Source organism: Schistocerca serialis, chromosome 6 (genome assembly GCF_023864345.2).
Source record: "Schistocerca serialis cubense isolate TAMUIC-IGC-003099 chromosome 6, iqSchSeri2.2, whole genome shotgun sequence".
NCBI lineage: Eukaryota > Metazoa > Arthropoda > Insecta > Orthoptera > Acrididae > Schistocerca > Schistocerca serialis.
In genome coordinates, this window is record NC_064643.1 from 96691021 (window position 1) to 96714503 (window position 23483).

At 36.9% G+C, this 23483-nt stretch overlaps 1 protein-coding gene across 1 annotated transcript in view; it reads right to left on the reverse strand.

Annotated features, from left to right (window-relative positions):
* LOC126484659 (Down syndrome cell adhesion molecule-like protein Dscam2) overlaps positions 1–23483 on the reverse strand; it is a 339526-nt gene that overhangs the window by 9430 nt on the left and 306613 nt on the right. The window contains exons 32-33 of the mRNA XM_050108250.1: positions 17572–17644; positions 6406–6573 (exon numbers count right to left, since the gene is read on the reverse strand). Of these exons, the coding sequence (XP_049964207.1) occupies positions 6406–6573; positions 17572–17644 (241 nt within the window). The remainder of the gene's footprint in view (positions 1–6405; positions 6574–17571; positions 17645–23483) is intronic.

Consider the following 23483-nt stretch of genomic DNA (forward strand, 5'->3'; position numbering starts at 1 on the left):
GAACACATGAGGTTGATGACGAAGTGCTGATGTTAAATACTGTTGTACAGAGTGTTCTGGGGAAAGCTACATGCATGCCACTTTCAAAAATTTTAAGGACTGTCCAATTTTATGTCTCATTGTCAGATTACCGTACAATTTTTGTGTGGAACAACTTACCTCATGGAGGCTGTATATCATCAGTGCAAAGAAACATGATGAGTTCTGCTGCACTTCTTCCTATTGAAAAGGCCACATTTGGATATCACCCTAGGTGATGAATTGATAAGGGAGAACAGCAAGTGCTACATGACCAATACAATTAGATAACATAGTGGTAGTTAAGGAACTGGTCTTTTATTGAGCAGCAGAGATTTTCAAATTTCTTTCCCACCATCTTCATTCACTTTTCCATGCTTCCCCTTAATCAATCAATGCAAATGTTTTCACTGATCTTATAAAATGGCCATGTCTGTTTTTATGTTGTATCCTTGCCCATCTGAGCTAGAACTATGATGTAATGATTAAGGCATTAAACTTCCATCTAGGAGGAGTAGAACCCAAATCCTAGCCCTCTTCAACAGGTGTAAGTTTCCACAGTTTCCCTAAATCACTTAAGGTGAAAACTGGGATATGTTTGAGTAGATGACAATTTCTTTCCTGATGCTAATTTTTGTGCATTCTGAATTTGTCATCAATTTATAATGATATCTTCAGTTATATAATGTTAACCAATCATCTTCCTTCCTAACGTGCTCTAATGACGCTACAGTTGATGAGAAATTAATTTTTCATCTTCCATTTTATATAAGATACTGCTTGTTGATGTATTTCTGTGGATATATGGGAGATGTGTTATAGATCAGCTACCATAAGAGGTTAACTCAATATAAAAATATTTGATTTTGCCACATAAATCCCATCCAAACCTCAGTTCTCTGTGAAAATACATTTTAAAGGTGAAGACATAATTCATACTGTTTCACAACGTTGTCTGAAACCTTCCAAGGAAAAAATAATAATAATAATAATAAAATAAAAAATATTAATAATAAAATAAAAAAATAATAATAATATGAGCCTCTGTTTATGAAAGCACAGGATCAGGGATTATTTATAAAAACAACCTTTACTTTTGTTCTGAGTAAAGAAAACTCATGAAGACCACATTAGAGATTTTTATTTACATTACTCTTACTCATTTATCTCTCTCTCTCTCTCCTCTCTCTCTTATTCCTACCCTCCCTCCAATCCCCCTCACCTCTCACCTCCTCCTCTTGTCTGCACACTACCAGACATTCTTACATACATGGACTACCTTCCTCCCATATATTTCTTCTACAGTCTTCTTACATTTTGTTCCTCCATTTTGTGCTCTTTGTCTTCCTTGTCTGTCTCTCTCCTCCCCCCCCCCCCCCAACTAAAAAATGGAGGGTCAGGACAAACTACTCATTACAACATGGTATAAGTTGCTCCTTGGTGTCATATTAGGATTTGTGCTTATTTAATCACTTTCCAGTGTCTCAAATAGGAACACACTACCATGAGCTGGTAAGGCAACTGCAAATGTATTTATAATGTACAGGATGATTTGTTAATAAAATATAAGAAAGAAAAAGTTTCTACTTACCTGGTGATACCAGAGGAAGGTACTGCAAAATCACATAGATTCATCCAGACAAAGAGAACAATGTGTTAGGAGGAACAAGAATCATCAAGAATTTTGTAGGAAAGTCACTCAAGACCTCATTCCAAGGAAGAAACAACAGACCAGGGTGAAAGAAAAGTCTTCTCAAGTTTCAATACACTGGCAGTTGCTAGCAGCTGACTACTAACATCCCTTTTGTCTCATGTAGTTTTTTCCTTCCTTGGCCGGAGATACACGGCATTTCTAATAAATTCATGAATAGGCTCATTTCACCAATCTTTCACTCTTTTTAGTCATGATCAAGCAGTCCCTTTTTTGTATATGTTTGTATCTGTTGCTTTTATGTAATTGTGTTTAATTGTAGTTTTATTTTCAAGATCCTTATTCTTATAGATGTTGTTTGGTTTAAAATGGTGTTCAAGTTTTACAGTAAAAATGTCTTTACACAAAAAAAAAAAAAAAAAAAAAAGCAGTTACTTGACTTTTTATAACTAGCGATGAATTGCTTCAATCTAATGGGTACTAGTTGATAATGTAGTGAACCAGATCGTTACTTTAGCTGACAACATCAAACATGACCTAAATAAGCTCCAGGCAATTATAAAAGTCTACAATGATAAAGCAATAGGAAAATAACTTCCAGTTGCTCACTTATCATAAACCAAAGATTCCAGCAAGGTAAGTTGCTTTGTTACTGACATCAATCTGAGACCATATAGTGGATGTAAGATATAAATCATCTCCTGTCGTGTAGGATTCTGCCAATGCTCTCTGCACTCCTAACATAAACTATGTTTGGTGTGAGTTCAGCAATGTATATTTTGGTACATTGGAAGACTGATAAGCAAATATGTATCAGAGCACAAGCATTATTTGTGAGTGTGGCAAAACTGCAAAATGGCAATAATGTATCATCATTTGGACTATAGTTGGTCAACCAGTTACCAAGAAATTTGCATGCTTCCCAGGCAGGCATGAATGAAGCAACAAGAAATAAGAAATACTATCAAGATAGTCATAGATGTCTGACCAACATGATCAGGGTGGATAGCTGCAAGCTGTTTGTGTCCTGCATGCCAACAGACGCAGTCCAATGGGCTGCATGTGTTTGTTCAGCAGCAGCTCCACATGACCTTGTCTGCAATGGAAGAGACAAGCAGCCACAAAAGAAATGCTGCATTGCATTGATGTCTTCTGCAGGAAAATATTTTTCCTGGGTGCAAAATGCCGATTGAATACTGCCTTCCAGTCATCTGCTGGAGTAACACAAGCAATTGCTTTTGATATGATCACACCTCAACAGGTTTCTTGACTTCGAACAATCCAGTTACATCTGTATCAGTGATTTTCTTTATCACATGACTGTCAATACAGCACACAGTGTAAAGAGTAGGCCACCCCCAGAACCCAATTGTTTTGTCATTATAGTTTTAACAATAATGCAGCCAAAAGCCCCAATGGATATCATTCAAAATTGGCATTGGCTGTGGAAGCCTACACACTTCATTATGTTTCAGTTGTTACAATGAAGAGCTTCAAGTTTTTATGGGTCACTGTATCTGCATCTTACACTTGATCATTTATGCACATGGTCATTCCACAACATTTTGCATGGGATATGCTGTGAGAATAATGACTATCAATATGACAGCTGTGGGTTTCAGGCATTCTGGTTCCATGTGACAAACAATATCAAAATAATGGAAGGAATTTATTATAATAAAGAAGAGTAGTATCCAGGGAATTTCTGGTTTCTGTTTCATCCAAAGTAAATTAATTAAAAAATTAATATTTTTATTGTTGTGTAGTTCACAGTTTAAATTAGCCTACTATTCATCTTTTTCCCCCATGCCACTGTTGTACACCAGGTATATTTGCTATAGAGGTGACTATGGAGTGATTTTTCTAGGGGTGTAACATTCCCACCATTTCACTCAGAGCCTTGAGATCTCTAATTTCTCTTAGTGACTATTTGTCTATGGCTTCATAAAATAGTGAACAGCACATTATTGTAACCTTATTAACCACCAAGTTGCAGATATCATTCATTTTTTTAAATGAAACTTAGTTCTCATAAAAAAGTTACTAATTAATAACATTACAAAGTTAAATATTCTACAAATGGCACAAATTAAATGAATTTAATGTGTCCCAATACCCCTAATAAATACAGAATCTGATTCCATTGTACTCAATTAAAATTTTCAGAAGGTCAATACAGGATTAATCAAGTATCTCCTATCTTGGTGGAGAAACAAAATTCCAATCAGAACTAAACAATGGTAAGAACATCAGAAAAATTCAATTTTAAATAGATTTTTATTACATAATTTCTTTCCAGATGAAAATTTTATATTGATGAATTATATACGCCCACATGTATGCTGGCGTTAAGATTAACTGGAATATACTGTTTACGATTCTGACGATAGCATGGATAAAACACAGGAAGCAAAGGATGGCCCACAAATTGTACAGAAACCAGACTGAAATGGAGGCTGTAGTTGAGAAGAGAGTGAGGCAGGGCTATAGCCTATCCTGCACAGAAACCTGCCTTAGAACAGGGCATAAACATATAACCAAATGGGAATACCAGCTTTGAATGCCTGCACTGTATAATCCAAAGCTATAAGGTTTGAAACAACACTGTAATTCTTTCAAACATAGCAAAGACTTATAAGAGCAGCTGGAGAGAATGGATAATATCTTGAAATGAGGTTGTAAGATGAACTTGGATAAAATTCAACAAGGGTAATGAAGCATAGTTGAATTATATTGAGTAATGCTGAATATATTTGGTACAAAATGAGACACTAAATGTAGTAGTTGCTATTTGGGGGACAAAAGAACTGACCATGGCTGAAATAGATTATGAAATGCTAACTGGCAACAGCAAGAAATGCATTCATGTGAGGAGGCTTGTGGTGGTGTGTGCGTGCATTTGTCAGGGGCGGGGAATCAGCTAATACTGAGTATAAATGTATTTGCAGGTCTTTTCTGGAGATATTTGTGTGGAGTGTAGCCTTGTACAGAAATGAAACATCATGGTAAGCTGTTCAGACAAGAAGAGAATAGAAGCTTAGGATGTTAAATGTTAAAGATTTTTTTAGTAAAATCTTTAAATAGTCAGATTTCAACGTTTTCAAATCATTGATTACCAACGTCTGCTGGGCGGTTAACAAAATGAATGCAGTGCCTAATCATAAGACTGGGCGAAGACACAATGCCATCAATATGACACATATTTGTGCATGGAAGAGACAACAGGAAAAGTTTTTCACATTACAAATTGATGAATAATCATGTAGGCAGTATCTTTCTTATTCAAACATGTAAGAACGTCATGCATACTGTACAGTAATGTTGTAGCACTTAATATTGTGTGTTGTGTGCCCAATACAGAGCAGTGAACTCACCTGCAGCCATAACATAGTATCAGTCAACAACAGTAATGTGTGCCCAATTCAGAGCAACAAGCAGACTGAGCTGCCCAGTGGTCTGATCTGGCACTCATGACTGTTGTTGATTGACACTACACTATGATTGCAACTCTATTCACTGCTCTGTATTGGGCACATAACACTGTTATTAAGTGGTACAATGGTGCTACACTATGTGTGTGATTTGTATAAATGTTTGAATATGGAAGATACCATTTACATAATTTTTCGTCAATTTATAATATGTAAAACTTTGTCTGTGGTCACTTTCATGCACAAGCATGTGTTGTATTGATGACATTGTGTCCTCACCCAGTGTTATGATTGAGACACTGCACTTACTTCATTAACTGATCTGAAGATGGCTTATTGCTCAGCCAGAATAATTAATCAATGTTTGTTAAAATATTGCAATCTGGACTATTAAAGGATTTTATATAAAAAAATCTCTAAGATTTAACAGTTTCACAGTCACTTGTTTCAACCATGATCATGTCAGAAAAAACAGAAGCTGTTGAAATGTGGTGTTACAAAAGACTACTTAAGATAAAATGGGTAGACTGAGAAACTAATGAAGAGTTACAGTATCATACTGCGGAGAAAAGGCCTTTATGGAACAATCTGATCACAAGAAATGATAGATATGACACATCTGGAGGCATCAATGAATAGTTAATGTGGTAATGAAGGGATTTTGTGTGTGTGTGTGTGTGTGTGTGTGTGTTTGTGAGGAGAGGGGGTGATGCAGGTATTGTAGAGGAAGACAACAACTTGACTACAGTAACCGGGTTCAAATAGATGTAGGTTGCAATACTTAAGCATAAATGAAGTGGATTGCACAGGATTGACCTAGTGTGGAGAGCTGCACCAAACCAGTCTCCAGATTAAAGACCACAACACAATAACAGCACACAGAGGGCATTATGAAGCAATAAACCACAGTCCTGCAAGAAATGAGAAATTCTGATATCTTAGTGCATAAGTAATTTACTATTTATATTTTGAACTATGATGGAGCAATTAGACTGAGCTTTGCAGTTTTCAAGTGTTGTAACAAAACGCTTTTAACAGCACAGTAAACAACAAAAGAAATTCAAGGACTCCATTACTGGTAATAAAAGGTCATGTAAAGAAATCTTGTAGATGCTGTCTACAGTATCCATGCACAATTATAAAATGATAATATTGAAACCTCTACTGTGCAAACAAACCTTATTTTATTTTTCTGTACTCCTTAACCTTTGTACACTTAGTTCTAGCTATAGTACTGTATTAATAATGTTTAAAGAATTATAACTGTAGTGAAAAATGGAGTGTTTTGCGTACCGTGGATCTCACCTCTTGCCATTCTATGTCTGAAAGAAACAAGCTCCTGACTGGCTGCCACTTGGCCCCCAGGAAGTTCTCCTTCTGAGTCACTGCCCAATGTATCGTACTCTGAAATAGGCAGGTGCAGTGTTAAAATCTTCTTAACCTCCGAATCAGTGCTTCCAAGGTTGTCTGATTCTGAAACAATGTTGGTCTGGTATCAGAAATAATACTAGTGTCCTAAACTTGGGAAGAGTAATTTCCCAAATGCCTGTAACATTCTTTTGTTTGAGACTCTTTCTTCTGCTCATACGTACAGCATAATATTTATTTGTAAATATGAGTCACGGTGTACTCAAGGTGACATTCCGTTCTACCAATGGAAACTCCAGGTAGGAATATCAACAATGGAGGAAAAGACAGATTGCTACTTACTGTAAAGAAGATGCATTAAAAGTTGCAGACAGGCACAATTAAAGGACACTTACACAAAGCTTTCGGCCACAGCCTTCATCAGCAAAAGAGAAACACACACCATTCATACACACAAGTGAGCACACCTCATGCCCGAGATGATGGTCATTTGTGCATGAGGTGTGCTTACTTGTGTGTATGAACGGTGTGTGTTTCTCTTTTGCTGATGAAGGCTGTGGCCGAAAGCTTTATGTAAGTGTCCTTTAATTGTGCCTGTATGCAACTTATTATATCATCTTTATGATAAGTAGCAATCTATCTTTTCCTACATAGTTGGCATCCTGTTCTCTCCAGCTGTCACTTACAATGGGTAGTAACTTATCCAGCTTATAGAAAAACAAGCAGGTGGGAATTATCTAGAATAAGTTACACATCACTGAGGATTGAGCTTGTATGGCGCATTATTAATTTTGATTTTCGATAGTCCAATAGTGGTTTTTTAGTACCTAAAAGAAGCACCATTTTTTTGAGCTATTGCCACATTACCTCATTTGCTTCATAGCTGATGTTATAGGCTTTCTATTAGTCCAAATTAAAAATACATGTTCCATGAGCAGTAAAAAGTTTTCAACACTGTTATATTGTATGTGTTTGTGCCAGTTTTGTGAGAAATAGACTCTGATTCCAGAGCTGAATAAAACTACACAATTTTAATGTCCCATAAAATATGATATTTTGGCTTCACAAAATATCCCAGACATTTAACAGACATAATACAGAGAGACTCAGAATGAGTTGTTGCAACATGGAAATTTAAAAATAGTTGATGAGCAGTTAATTTTCAAGTTATTGAAGAATAAAGGGACTGTCTGTGAGAGCTGTTATATAAATAACTTAAGGAATTAAGTTATTATGAGGATCAGTTATTTGTTTTATACATCAGTTTCACAATATTATAATGATGTGGAATAGATCACTCTCCTTAAACAAAGTCAGTTTTATATGTATGTGGATGGTGTTCATACATAGATGAGTGCATACAATGTATATGAATCTGTGCAATAGCATGGAATATTTTAACTGACAATAAGTGTGTTATTCTTTTACACTGTCTACACTTATTAAGTTTCCTATAAAATTTTATCTTTGAAAAAGAAATTCCTTGTCAAGAAAAACCAACCTCAATTCACTTTTAAAATAAACTTCTACATACATGAGGCAGTTTACGTCACTACAAAAGTGGTACATAATTACCATCATAGTGTAATTCATCAGTTTTTGTACCAAGGGCAATTACAAAGAGTAGGCCTTCTTTTTCTGTCCATAAATGTAAAAGTGGAAATTTAATTCAGTGGTTAAGATACTAGACTCATATTAAAAAGGAGAGACATTTAAATCACAAACCACATTTGGGTTTTCTATAGGTTTTCTTAAAATCAGTTCAGGGGAATACTAGGATATTTCTTTGAAAAGGCTGCAGCCAATTCCCAACCCCCTCCTTCCCAATCTACTCTTATGCTTCATATCTAATGACCTTTTCACTGACACAGCACGAAATCATTATCTTCCTCCTTAAACCCTACTCTGTGAGGCTGCAAGTCTGTTAAAAGACTTGTCTGCAAGATGAGCATGCCTGAACATAATTTATTATTATTAGTGTGTAGTTTTGAGCAATTAGAACTCTCTTTCTATTACTTGAGTTGCCCAATGATATTATTCAATAAGAGATTAAAAAATAAATACAGAAAATATGCTCAAGTTGCTATTATTGTCTCCAATACTTGCAATGATACAAAACGCAAAAGTTGCTGAACTTAATTATTTACAGCAGCTATGGTCTCACAATACTAGTCTCACTTTGGCAGTTTAAACAAATGAATCATGTACTCAGCCAGAGCTCTAACTCCATTGCCTCACAGACAGTTCCTATTTGCCTCTCATCATATTGGTTGGTGCTATTTTATCTACTGCTTATGATTCTGCAGTTCATGCCAGTAGCCACACATTTTATGTCTGAGGCTGTTGCATAAGGTATCGAAACCAATCATGTGTTAATAAAAATACTTTGCAATCGAGACAGAAAATTTTTATACTACTGACAATACTGAAATCTTTAGATTGCAGTGAAGAGGTAACCATTTCAAGTAATCAGAAAATGACATATAAATATTATATAGGGAACCATGTTAAGCTGTTGAAAACATTTATGAATTGAGCTCAGCTGACTTATAATAATTACAGCAAATCTAGCATATTTTTGGTTGCTTTTATTCATGGTCCAACCTTTGATAGGATGGGAAACACCTTTGACTGATCTGTAGGAGGTTGTGGGTGGGTTAATGAGGCATGTATTTCACATGGCCTGTCCACAGTGGAATGATCACTGGGATTCAGGATTGTGAACATGGGTGACTTAGGGATGGACATTGATATTGTATAGGCTGGATGGTGAGTGATTGAGTGATGAAATTCTGGAATTCTACTTTGAGTGATGTGTGTGTGTGAGAGAGAGAGAGAGAGAGAGAGAGAGAGAGGGGGGGGGGGTGTTGAGCAGTGGTGACAATCATATGGGCTAAGTTGCATCCACACTGTCTTTCTTCAGCAGCCAGATACTGTGTCATGTGCTTGTGAGTATGTTGTCTCTATTTCCGATGAAGGCCTTGTTGGCCAAAAGCCCACTTTGTGACAGTCATTTCTTGTGCCTATGTGTGACTCAGCATCTCCACTATATGGCAAGTAGCAACTACCCTTTTCATCATATTGTTACTTTCTTTTTTCCATTGTACAAACGTTCACACACTTACTTGTATTTCTCAACTCAGACTCTGAAGCACAAAGCATTTAGAAACAAACAGGTAAATCAATTATTAGTTTCATGTGCACAACAAATGAGTTTCAATACAGGCAGTTAACTCTGAGTTCCGAATTAAATGCTCCAATCACATACTAGGTTTGATGCAGCTGAACATCAATATGAAACTTTAGAGGTGAGGAATGAGCTATGTTGTATTTCAGTTAAGTGAATTATAACTTTTATAAACTGCCTTGCATGTTATTCAAACTATTGCTAATAATAGCATTCATCAGTTACATTAACCAGAGTCTTTTGCTTTACACCATTTCTACTTAAAACAGCTGAAAATAAATATGTTGTCCAATAACAGATAACAACTGACTTGGAAAAAGGTAATCTCTTTTTCTTATCAAATTACATTGTAACTGGTCCACCATAAAACCACTAAGCAGGTCATTTTCTTGTGCTGCTCTGTCAGCTGTTTTGTTTGCACACAGTCACTCACTGATTAGTCTGGTGTTGCCATAGAAGATAACAAAAGGAAAGCTGAAGTTTTAAACTTTGCATTTAAGGGATCATTCATGGAGGAGTATTACACAGATATGCTGTCATTTCACTGTCACATAGACTCCCCTATGGAGCACACAGTAATAGGTATCCCTTTTATAGAGAAGTCGGAGGGTAAAAGAATTGACCACAAAATTACAGACCAATATCTTTAACATTGGTTTGCGGCAGAAATCTTGAACATGTTCGAAGTTCGAATATACAAGGCATGTTCAGAAAGTTAGTGTACTAGATTTTTATATTTTTTTAGGAAAAGTGTATGTGAAAAAAATACAGGATATTGTTGACACACTTGTTGACTATTTTTCCACGTAATCACCATCCTGATCAATGCATGTGGTGAGCCATTGCACAAACTTCCTTACGCCCTTCTCGAAGAACTCTTCTGCCAGCTTCTTAACCCACTTCAGAACCTCTTTCTCTACCTGCTTGTCAGCTGAATATTTAATTTCACTTATGCATGCCTTCTGGGAGGTGAAAATGTGATAACCCAATAACCTTAACGTGCAAGGTCAGGGGAACAATGGCAGACAAGGGGAGGGATGTTTGAAATATCCCAACCAAATGACTCCAAAAGCACCCCAATGGCTAAGGCCATGTGAGGACAAGCATTACTATGCAACAAACACACTCCACTTGTCAGAATCTACCTCCCCCTCCCTGTTTTGAATGCACCTTTTGAGATTTTTTAGTGCATCACAATATGGTTGTGCAACCCTTTGAGGCAGAAATTTGACCAAAATGGTGCCACTTGGGTCCTTAAACACTGAAGCCATGATTTTTTGGCTCAAAATGATAGTTTTGAATCTCTGGCAGAGGGGAAATTGGTGTGACGTGACTGTGATGACTGTCTTTTTGTCCCAGGTGTGAGCGACCCATGTTTTGTCTCCAGTCACAAAAGAGCTCAGACATCCTCACCATCCAATCAAGTCACTCAGGAAAGTTGCAGGCGCTCCTTACCCAATTTTACTTGTGCTGTTATGTCAGCTGTTTTGGGACCCATCTTGCACACAGTTTCTGGTATACCAGCATTTCTGTTAGCGTCTCATATAGGAAAGTTCTGGAGAGTTGTGGAAACAACACAGAAATTTTATCCACTGTCAACAGGCGGTCTTCACAAACAGTTTCCTAAAGTTTTTGCACCAACCTATCAGCCAAAATGGAAGGTCTTCCACTCCTCTGTTCATCATGAACATTTGCTCTACCTCCACTAAACTCCCTGCACCACTTAAACATACTTGTTCTGTTTGTGACATCTTTACCGTGAACCGTTTTGATCTGCAAAAAAATTTTTGTTGGTGTTATACCTACTGCAAGTAGGAAGCATATTGCAGCACAAGGCTCACACTTGGCAGGATTTGTTAGTGACATCAAGCAAGATCTGATGGGAACCGGTGTTACCACTGCGGCAAGGCCGTTGACACCACTATCGTAGTAGTGATGAGTAAGGAATGTTGTTCTCATTTGAGTGTACTATGACAGCAGTTAAGTTGACAGACCATAAAAGCAATTTTGACACAGATTGAAATCATGCAATGAAGGGTTTCATGTCTGGCATTTGCATCCATTATGATTTTAGTTATATGAGCATTGGCCATAGCCTAAGGAATGTTTCTGTGTCTCCTAATGCCACAGACATCCTCACGAAGCTGTCTCCAGCATTAGGAGCAAAACATAAATTCCTTCTATACTGAACAAGGTGGCAAAAAGGTTGAGAAACTGATTTTGTACTAAAGTGGAAGAAAGAAGATTTGAGTTTGACATCTCATTGACAATGAGGTCATTAAAGATGGAGCACAAAATCATACTCAGGAAGGATAGTGAAGGAAAGTGATCATGCGCCTTTCAAAGAGACCATCCTGACTAGCCTTAAGTGATTTAAGGGAACCATGAAATTCTAAATGTTGACTGCCAGACAGGAGTTTAGCTGGCAGTGTCTTAACCACTGTGCCACCTGGCTTGGTCATACCTGAGCGGCGTTGGGTACAGATTCCATTCTGATGTAGGGTTTCATTGGTTTCATTAACTCGTTTAACGCAAGTGATGAGCTAGTTCCCTTGCAAGAGGCTAGTAGAACTCTTTTGCTATTATTTTCTAATCTGAACTTGTGCTCCCTCTCTAGCGACTTTAATGTCTAAGATATTATAAACCTTAATGTTCCTTCCTTTTAACTTCTACTCCATGTAGAAATTTAGGAGCAACTAATATCATTCTCTCTTTTTGTGATGATGATGTTTGCAGAGATGTTTGCTAATACATTTGGATGTAAACTGAAGTCTGATTAAAATTCCTTTTTGTTTGACACTTCCACATGTCGGAGCTGGTTTTCTATAGTCCGAGCACTAAATGTCATGCCCAAATTGTTCATCTTTGCCATACTGCCACAACAAATGGACAGCTCACTTTCATTGTTTGGCTAGTGCTGTGCACAAAATGTGTGTATTTCATTACCACCATTGTGTGTGTGTGTGTGTGTGTGTGTGTGTGTGTGTGTGTGTGTGTGTGTTTGGTGTGGTTACAACTGGTGAAATATGAAATAGAAAGAGAAGAACCAGTATTTGTGATTGAAACACATCAAAAAAGAAAGCCAGACAAGGAATTGTGTTTAAAGACCAACTGCAACAATTTGTGTGCATGTGCAGAAATACTTTGAGAGGGAGGGCCTCTCATACCAGTTTACAAAATAGCCCTGCAAACCACAGCCACATTTGTGATTTGTGAAATGACCATATTTTGTAAGGGTAAAGAAAAAACATAAGAATGAAGTGAAACAGGACACTCTTGTCTTCATATGCAGCGCAAGAACAGAAGTATTCAGAAATATGTAAAAAATCTCGATTCTTTCCACAAGATGAGGGCAGCTAATCATCATTTCGACTGGTTTGGCAAGGCCATAAAATACTGATGGAATGAGAAGACATGGTGATGTAAACTTTTGCATTAAGTGAAAGGATATGTCGCTTGCAAAAATAAAAAGTTTACTGTGAGTGAAGTTGGGAAACTAAGTATCCAGGGACTATAAAAGTCAACAAAATGAACTGGATGACTGCTGCGATGCATATAAAGTGAGTAATACACAAAGTGCAGAATAAAGGTGCTCTTCTCAAATAGTTGGAGAAATGTAGAAAAAAACATTTCCTTACTTTTATTCTTTCTACATGCTGTGCCTATGTCACCTATAACCTGCAATCATGTGCCAACTAGGACTGCTCATTAGTTGGTAACACATCAGCATGTGTAGCCAGTGTGTGGATAGTTTCAGGTACCAATGAAGTTTATTTTTCGTGTTGAAATTTTTCTCTCTTGAAGTTGTTCGCAGAGATTAGCGAGCGTGGTTCATAGTTTGACACAGGTTGTTGACCACTGTTTTCTCAAGTACGTTGCACATTATGAAGCTGTGGTTACATTAGCAAACGAGTTTAGATTCAGGCTTACAAAACACATATTTTTCTGCAGGTCAGTCACTGGTAACGTAAAATCAACTGTCAACACGGTATTTCACGTTTCATCATATCTCATGGTGGCTGCAGCCAACATTTCTCTGCATAACGCGAAGTGCTTAATTTCTAAAACTGTAGGTGCGGGGACACACTTCTTTAGCCATACCAGCCCCCCAATGGACACATCCCCCCACCCTCCCAGCCATAGAAATCACAAGTTTCTATTTGTGAAAACTTTTACAAAATCTGTTCTGAAATTCAGGTTCTTAAAACATAATTTCTTATAATCACAACAATAAAAGCGCAACAGGTGCTAGTGTCTGTCCCCATACCAGTGTCACTTTTCTCCCTAGTTCTGCTTGATATATATCAGCATATGCCAGTAGTTTTCGTGATTATGATGTCAGGTTTTCAAATGCTACCAGCCACAACATTCAAACAGTTGCACTGTAGCTGGTCAGTGAATATGTGTCCAGGATCTATATAAATAAAAATGTAGATGTTCATTTTCTCAAAATTTTATATCTTTTTTTCATCAATTGCTTTGAAATTTTGACAACAGTCTCAAGGCCAGACCATTAAAATGTTGCTGTTCATGTGTACAGAATATTAAGTCTTCACCACCACCAATTGCTTTGAATGCTGTTAGAAGACAAAAAAGTTGTGTTTATGGGTATCAGCTGATGATTATATCACTTCTACAGAATCTGAATTTGCAATTACAGCAAACAATGTTCATGGTCAGAGAGGGGGGAGAAGAGAACTGGACATAGAGAGCGGAAAGGAAGACATGGACAGATATGGGGCAGGAGAAGATAGCGAGTGATGGAGAACAAAAGATGGACACAGAAAGGTGGGAGGAGTTGATGAACAGAGAGAGGGGGAGAGATCAGGAGCAGGAGGAAACAGAGAGAGAGGTGGGAGGAGAAGATGTACAGAGAAAGGGGGGGACGAGGTAATGGAGTGAGGTAGGGGGAAGAAGGAGATGGGCAAAGAGAGGGGGAGAAGAAGTAGTACAGAGATGTGGGATAGAAGGAGATTGGGGTGTATATCAAATTCCCATACATATTAGAAACATGTGCTTTTTTTCTTTTCTTTCATTTCCATTTAACCACACTGAGTCACAGCAATGCATTATCAGGAACAGCTAGTTAATCAACCCCCGACACAAGCAGAGGGGTATTATAAGTTTAATCTGCGTATATCTGTCTGTGGCATCATAGCTCCCAAATAAGAGGTCTTATTTTAATACAGGTTTTTCTTTTTTTCTTCTTTTTTCTTTTTTTCTGATTTTATACAAAAGCTGGTTTAATCAGGATGGTTCTTAGCTACGTTCCATGAAAGTCCATTGAGCCATTTAAATTTTGTTAGCTAAATTAAGTAAAAATATTTTTCTCCAGCATGATCTCTTGATATATGCTACAGAATATATAATGAAATTGGATTAAAAAAAAATTACTCGAGAGAGTGCAATAGCAGCTCACTTTTTTCTGACTTGATTTAGAATCATCATCACTGCTTAAGTTTAAAAAGCTTGAAATAAAACTCACATTTTTAAAAAAGCTGACACAAAAACCTTCTAAAAAGTAAAAAAATATATATAGGCCCTTTAAATTTAATATAAATAGTAACATTTTGATCCAAGAATCATCTTTTTGGGTTATTTCTAAGTAAATAAAATAAAAGAAGACTACATCTAAAAAAGTTAAACTATGAGATTTAAACACAAGTCAGCTATCTTGGTTACAACGGTAAATATCAAAATAATATCAAATCACTGAGTCCAAGTCTTAATTAATTTACTCTGAAAAATTTGCAATTTAGACACAACTGTCAATGGTTCCTGCCCTGGCATGCCTGTCAGCTCATGCCCTGCACTTGGTCACGTCATGCCCCACTCACCACATACCACACAATGTGCGACTCGCGTTCACAGTTTAATGAATTTTAAGTTAGTATGCTATTATTGAACAACTGCAGGACAGAATTAAGGAGAAAAAAAAATCATGATTTGACATGAGGCATGGTGTGAGATGTTTAGTAAATGCTTTAAATGTCATTTGTCTTCCACTCATTCAATTGTATTACAGTTGGATTGATTTAAGTTCATATTCTTTACTACAAATAAGGAACACATTTGAACATGAACAAAGCCTGACTTATCTTGGTTAAACTGTATTTTGATCCAAGAATCATCTTTTTGGGTTATTTCTAAGTAAATAAAATAAAAGAAGACTACATCTAAAAAAGTTAAACTATGAGATTTAAACACAAGTCAGCTATCTTGGTTACAACGGTAAATATCAAAATAATATCAAATCACTGAGTCCAAGTCTTAATTAATTTACTCTGAAAAATTTGCAATTTAGACACAACTGTCAATGGTTCCTGCCCTGGCATGCCTGTCAGCTCATGCCCTGCACTTGGTCACGTCATGCCCCACTCACCACATACCACACAATGTGCGACTCGCGTTCACAGTTTAATGAATTTTAAGTTAGTATGCTATTATTGAACAACTGCAGGACAGAATTAAGGAGAAAAAAAAAAATCATGATTTGACATGAGGCATGGTGTGAGATGTTTAGTAAATGCTTTAAATGTCATTTGTCTTCCACTCATTCAATTGTATTACAGTTGGATTGATTTAAGTTCATATTCTTTACTACAAATAAGGAACACATTTGAACATGAACAAAGCCTGACTTATCTTGGTTAAACTGTATTTTGATCCAAGAATCATCTTTTTGGGTTATTTCTAAGTAAATAAAATAAAAGAAGACTACATCTAAAAAAGTTAAACTATGAGATTTAAACACAAGTCAGCTATCTTGGTTACAACGGTAAATATCAAAATAATATCAAATCACTGAGTCCAAGTCTTAATTAATTTACTCTGAAAAATTTGCAATTTAGACACAACTGTCAATGGTTCCTGCCCTGGCATGCCTGTCAGCTCATGCCCTGCACTTGGTCACGTCATGCCCCACTCACCACATACCACACAATGTGCGACTCGCGTTCACAGTTTAATGAATTTTAAGTTAGTATGCTATTATTGAACAACTGCAGGACAGAATTAAGGAGAAAAAAAAAAATCATGATTTGACATGAGGCATGGTGTGAGATGTTTAGTAAATGCTTTAAATGTCATTTGTCTTCCATTCATTCAATTGTATTACAGTTGGATTGATTTAAGTTCATATTCTTTACTACAAATAAGGAACACATTTGAACATGAACAAAGCCTGACTTATCTTGGTTAAACTGTATATCTATGAGGCTGTTGGCAGTCGTTAACAAAAGACAGTCGACATGAAGGTTACTGATATGTACCGATTACAACCAAGGAATGAAGCTCAACTCTTATAGTTATGTTGCAATTAAATAGCTATTTACTATTTTAGGTCTCTGTTGCTGACTTGTTCCAGGGAGTCAAAAAAAAAAAGTGATCCCCTGTGTTTTTTTTGTGCCGCCTATAATCAGTTGGCAGCCAGCAGCTGGTGTGACAACACAGGAAAGTTAAGTGACAAGACATCAGTTAACAAGTAATTTTAACCAGACTATAAGATAAATATATGTAAAAGAAATTTGTATAGTGTAAGTGATCAGTATGGAGTCACACAGTCACAAAAACAAGCACTATTTTGTAAATGAAATTATATGTAAGCAAATATAATTGTGATCCATGGAAGGTTCAAAAAAAATTGCTGACAGTATGAGATTTTGTCAAGTTGACAGCTGTATTATCTGTATTATTTGTGGTTAATTTTACTAACTTACATATGACCATCATGTAATTCCATCAGTGTAGAAGAATGGATTCTATGTTAAATTTTTTTATGGAAGCACTGTAGATAAGCTTACAGTAGCTAAATATGTAAATATAAAATGAGTCGGTATGCTAAATTTACATGTATTTCTATATAACATCTGATGACTCTAGATATTAAACTGTATATGAAAAGAGAAAATAACTACCTTGGCTTTCAGAGTGTGGGTCCCTGAGCTTTCCACCTTTTCTTCTCACTTTAGTGTATTCCGGTTCTTTCTGCTGAAAAAAATTCACATAAATATACCAAAATGAAAATTCATGTGAGAAAACTACAAAATAATGAGAAAGAATTGCTGTCCAGTACTTACTATTAGTGTGTAATATATCAGTACTACAAGTAAACAAATATGAAATACATGATGCTATTCCAGTTTTCTAATAGGGACTTCCTTGGAGAATGCGGTTACAAAGGAATGTCAGACCCTGGGGTAAGATGGACGCATCTGCCTTGATAATGAAGGAAGATACAGATGAGAGGTGGAGGAGAGACATGCCAGACGGAGTAGGATGTCAAAGATTTTGTATATATAACTTATCAATGTAAGTTCTGTGCCAGCTTCATTCCAGAGATGATGACAGTCAGAAGCAGAAATGGACTGAGTGTTAGAGAAATGAATGATGCAATTAACAACTATGGAAAAACAGAGAGAGAGAGAGAGAGAGAGAGAGAGAGAGAGGGGGGGGGTGGAGGGGGGCAGAGGGGGGGGGAGGGAGAGGTTGGGGGGGGGGGGGGGGGGGGAATGATTATGAAGAAGTAAATGCAAAAAGAGAACAGTCGACATTATACATATATACACAACTATAGTGATATACATATATCGTATTTACTCGAATCTAAGCCGCACTCGAATCTAAGCCGCACCTGATAAATGAGACTAGAAATAAAGGGAAAAAAAATTTCCCAAATCTAAGACGCACCTGAAATTTGAGACTCGAAACTCAAGGGGAGAGAAAAGTTTTACGCTGCACCTCCAAATCGAAACAAAGTTGGTCCATTGTAATATGAGACACAATTTAGGTCGAATGAATGACGATACAGCTACAGTAGTTTGGTTCGAGTCGTAAGTTTAGCAGTTAAGCTTTACCAGGTAGCCATTGCTATGTGTCCGTATTTATACGGGTACCCTTCCTTTTTCACGTGCTTCGTCTGGTTTGAATCGATCGCTTATTTTGCTTTGATCTGATAAGTGCCGTTTTCTTTTTTATATATGTTTACGTCACTCTAAGCTGAAGATGCATTACTGTACTGTGTCATGCATTGTTTGTCGCATTCTGATAGTGCGTGTTTACGGCCTGTCGCCGCTCGTGGCAAGACTTGCTTTTGTGCGCGCTACCGCCGCTTACAATAAAGAGGAATCGTCTCATTAGCGAAACAATGGCAAGAGACTGCTATTTGTTGTTACTTACACTGCTGCTTTCCTTGATAATGATCAACAAGTACCAAATAATAGACTGCGTATAATAGAACATGTTCTGAACGAGAGTTAGGCGAAAATTTTTCTGCGTTTGAAAATCTTTGCAGCTGCTTCTTTAGTACATCAAATTCTGCACAGAAATTAGAGCCATCTTAGATTTAAAAATCTAGTCAGTTGCCGTGCTTCATTTCTTACTGTATCACTATTAGGCATAAGAATAATACGAATATAAACATGACACGATACGTATATTCTTCGGCGTTTGCTGTTGTCCCACTCTAGTTTCATAGTTTATTAGGCAGACAGGATTTAAATGAGATAGCAACAAACACGAAAGAATACATGGCAAAATGTTTATATTCGTATTATACTTATGGTGAAGAGAATACTGCATGTGATTCACATTTCATCAGGCTCCTATAAGCAACCATCTCTTCTCACAGATAGGAAAAAATTCAGAACGTAGAGTTGGCCATATTGACAAACATCCCAAACAGTCTTGTCAGTCGGATTTTTGCAGTACATTGAAATTGTGCTACATTCGAAGATGAACAATACGGAATTTGTATTTACTTCGTTGGATAATGTATGAAAATGCAGTGGTCGAAACTCAGGGTGGAGAAAAAAAAGCTCGTCTTCCACCTTTTTTTTAATTTATTTACTGACGCAGAGGTTTTGGGGACAGTATTTATCTTTGTGCCTACAAAGCATGCCTGTGTAGCGCTACATATATTCTATGGCAGAAGTTACTTGTGGCGGCACCTACAAACATTTTTCAGAACTTCCGCTTGCTTCGCACTCGATTCTAAGCCACAGGCGGTTATTTGGATTACAAAAACCGGAAAAAAAGTGCGGTTTAGATTTGAGTAAATACGGTAATACTCCAATGAACTATCAGATGGACACAGGTTATACAGTTTTTGGAACAACAAGTTTTAAGTTTTCTATTAAAACAAACTATGAAAAAGAAAATGCTATGCTGTGAAAATGTGCAGCTTTGTTTTCTTTCTCACAGCAGGTTTTAACTACAATAAAAGGCATTATACCCATTATCTAAACTCCTCCTCTGTATGTATAATTTAAAACAAAAAAAATTATTTTCTTCCTCGGAGTTGGTTCTAACAGCAAACCCGTACGTCATTAAAGTTGTACAGTATTCATTTCTTATCAGCAAATGATTAGAATACCACTTACAATCTGAATCATGTCAAACTTTGTAATGGTATCAGTTGTTGTTATTGTTGTTGTTGTTGTTGCGGTCTTCAGTCCAGAAACTGGTTTGATTCAGCCCTCCATGCTGCTCTATCCTGCGCAAGTTTCTTCATCTCTGACTAACTACTGCAGTCTACATCCTTCTGAATCTGCTTAGTGTATTCATCTCTTAGTCTCCCTCTATGATTTTTACCCTCCACATTGTCCTCCAATTCTAAACTGGTGATCCCTTGATGCCTCAGAACAAGCCCTATCAACTGATCCCTTCTTCGAGTGTGAAGTTGTGTCACAAATTCCCCTTCTCACCAATTCTATTCAGTACCTCCTCATTAGTTATGTGATCTACCCATTTAATCTTCAGCATTCTTCTGTAGCACCACATTTTGAAGGCTTCTATTCTCTTCTTGTCTAAACTAGTTACAGTCCGTGTTTCACTTTCATACCTGGGTACACTCCATACAAATGCTTTCCGAAAGGACTTCCTGACACTTATATCTATACTCGATGTTAACAAATTTCTCCTCTTCAGAAACGCTTTCCTTGCCATTGCCAGTCTACATTTTATATCCTCTCTACTTTGACCATCATCAGTTATTTTGCTCCCCAAATACCAAAACTCATCCACTACTTTAAGTGTCTCATTTCCCAATCACCTGATTTAATTAGACTACATTCCATTATCTTCGTTTTCTTTTGTTGATGTTCATCTCATATCCTCCTTTCAAGACACTGTCAAATCCGTTCAATTGCTCTTCCAGGTACTTTGCTGTCTCCGACAGAATTACAATGTCACTGGCAAACTACAAAGTTTGTATTTCGTCTCCTTGGGTTTTAATTCCTACTCTTTCTTTTATTTCCTTTAATGCTTGCTCCATATACAGAATGAATAACATTGTGGATAGGCTACAACCTGTCTCACTCCCTTCCCAACCACTGCTTCCCTTTTGTGCCCCTCGACTCTTGTAACTGCCATCTGGTTTCTGTACAAATTGTAAATCGACCTTTCACTCCCTGTATTTTACCACTGCCACATTCAGAATTTGAAAGAGAGTATTCCAGTCAACATTGTCAAAATCCTTCTCTAAGTCTACAAATGCTAGAAATGTAGGTTTGCTTTCCTTAATCTATTTTCTAAGATAAGTCATAGGGTCAGTATTGCCTCACATGTTCCATTTCTACAGAATCCAAACTCATCCTCCCTGAGGTTAGCTTCTACCAGATTTTCCATTTGTATGTAAACAATTCATGTTAATATTTTGCAGCCGTGACTTGTTAAACTGATAGTTTGGGTATTTTCACACCTGTCAACACCTGCTTTCTTTGGGATTTGAATTATTAGATTCTTCTTAAGGTCTGAGGCATTTCACCTGTCTCATACATCTTGCTCACCAGATGGTAGAGTTTTGTCAGGAGTGGCTCTCCCAAGGCTATCAATAGTTCTAATGTAATGTTGTCTATTCTCGGGGCCTTGTTTCGACTTAGGTCTTTCAGTGCTCTGACAAATTCTTCACACAGTATCATATCTCCCATTTCATCTTCATCTATGTCCTCTTCCATTTCCATAATATCACTCTCAAGTACACCGCTCTTGTGTAGACCCACTGTATATTCCTTCCAACTTTCTGCCTTCCCTCCTGTGCTTAGAACTGGTTTCCCATCTGAGCTCTTCATATTCACAAAAGTGGTTCTCGTTTCTCCAAATGTCTCTTTAATTTTCCTGTAGGAAGTATCTATCTTACACCTAGTGATATACGCCTCTACAGCCTTACATTTGTCCTCTAGCCATCTCTGCTTAGCCATTTTGCACTTCCTGTCGATCTCATTTTTGAGATGTTTGTATTCCTATTTGCATACTTCATTTACTGCATATTTATATTTTCTCCTTTCATCAATTACATTCAATCAATATCTCTTCTGTTACCCAAGGATTTCTACTAGCCCTCTTCTTGTTACCTACTTGATCCTCTGCTACCTTTACTATTTCATCTCTCAAAGCTACCCATTCTTCTTCTGCTGTATTTCTTTCATCCTTACTTGTCTGTCATTCCCTAGCGCTCTCTCTGAAACTCTCTACAACCTCTGGTTCTTCCAGTTTATACAGATCCCATCTTCTTAAATTCCCACCTTTTTGCAGTTTCTTAAGTTTTAATCTGCCGTTCATAACCAACAGATTGTGGTCAGAGTCCACATTTGCCCCCGGAAATGTCTTACAATTTAAAACCTGGTTGCTAAATTGCAGTCTTACCATTATATAATCTATCTGAAACCTTCCAGTGTCTCCAGGCCTCTTCCACATATACAACCTTCTTTCATGACTTTTAAATCAAGTGTTAGCTATGATTAAGTTATGGTCTGTGCAAAATTCTACCAGACAGCTTCCTCTTTCATTCCTTACTCCCATTCCATATGCACCTACAACTTTCCCTTCTCTTCCTTTTCCCACTATTGAATTCCAGTCCCCCATGACTATTTAATTTTTGTCTCCCTTCACTATCTGAATAATTTCTTTTATCTCATTATACATTTCTTCAATCTCTTCATCATCTGCAGAGTTAGTTGGAATATAAACGTGTACCGCTGTGGCAGGCGTGGGTTTCGTGTCTATCTTGGCTACCATAATGTGTTCACTATGCTGTTCATAGCAGCTTACCCACACTCCTATTTTTTTTATTTATTACTAAACCTACTCAATTAGCAAATTAAAACCATATGAAACAATGTCATTGAAGCTACTATCCGAACAGATGCAGCAGCTGGAGAGGTATCTCTAATACCCTGTATACCAATTAATCTAACTGACTTAACCTTTCCATATAAGCAATCAAGGTTTTGTTTGCAGCAACAATAAACAAAGCTCAAGGTTGGACATTCAAATATATTCGAACTGATTATGATCAATGTGTTTTTAGCATGCTCAATTGTATGTGCCCTTTCATTAAATCTTATGACACAGTATACCGAAAACTAAAACACAAATTTTTTGCATGGTCAGTTTCATCTCATCCTTTCATGACCTGGTAGCTCAGAAAACCAGTTCGTACTCTTACCACACGTCATAAAAAAAAAATGTTGTAGATACTGAAGTATTATTGTATTGCATTGTGTACAAAAAATAAAAAAAAACTTAAAACAATAGAAACCAAGGACAGAAACAAGGGAGTCTTTTCCATTCATATTCTACATTATTTAATTGTAATCTTGTGTCTAAACCTTCAAAATGGGAAAGGTAGCAATGAGCAGCCACAATTTGCATCCTGGTACAATTCCCAGAGATATCCCTGATTAGGATTTATATCTAGCTCCAGTTCCCATACATATTTAACCAGTTGCAAAGCATTGTTGGGTTCGCTATTTGAATATAATGAAAAGATGATGATGTTAATAAAAAAGAGAGAGTGGGGTAATCTGTTAATGCAGGGCAAGTTCATGTC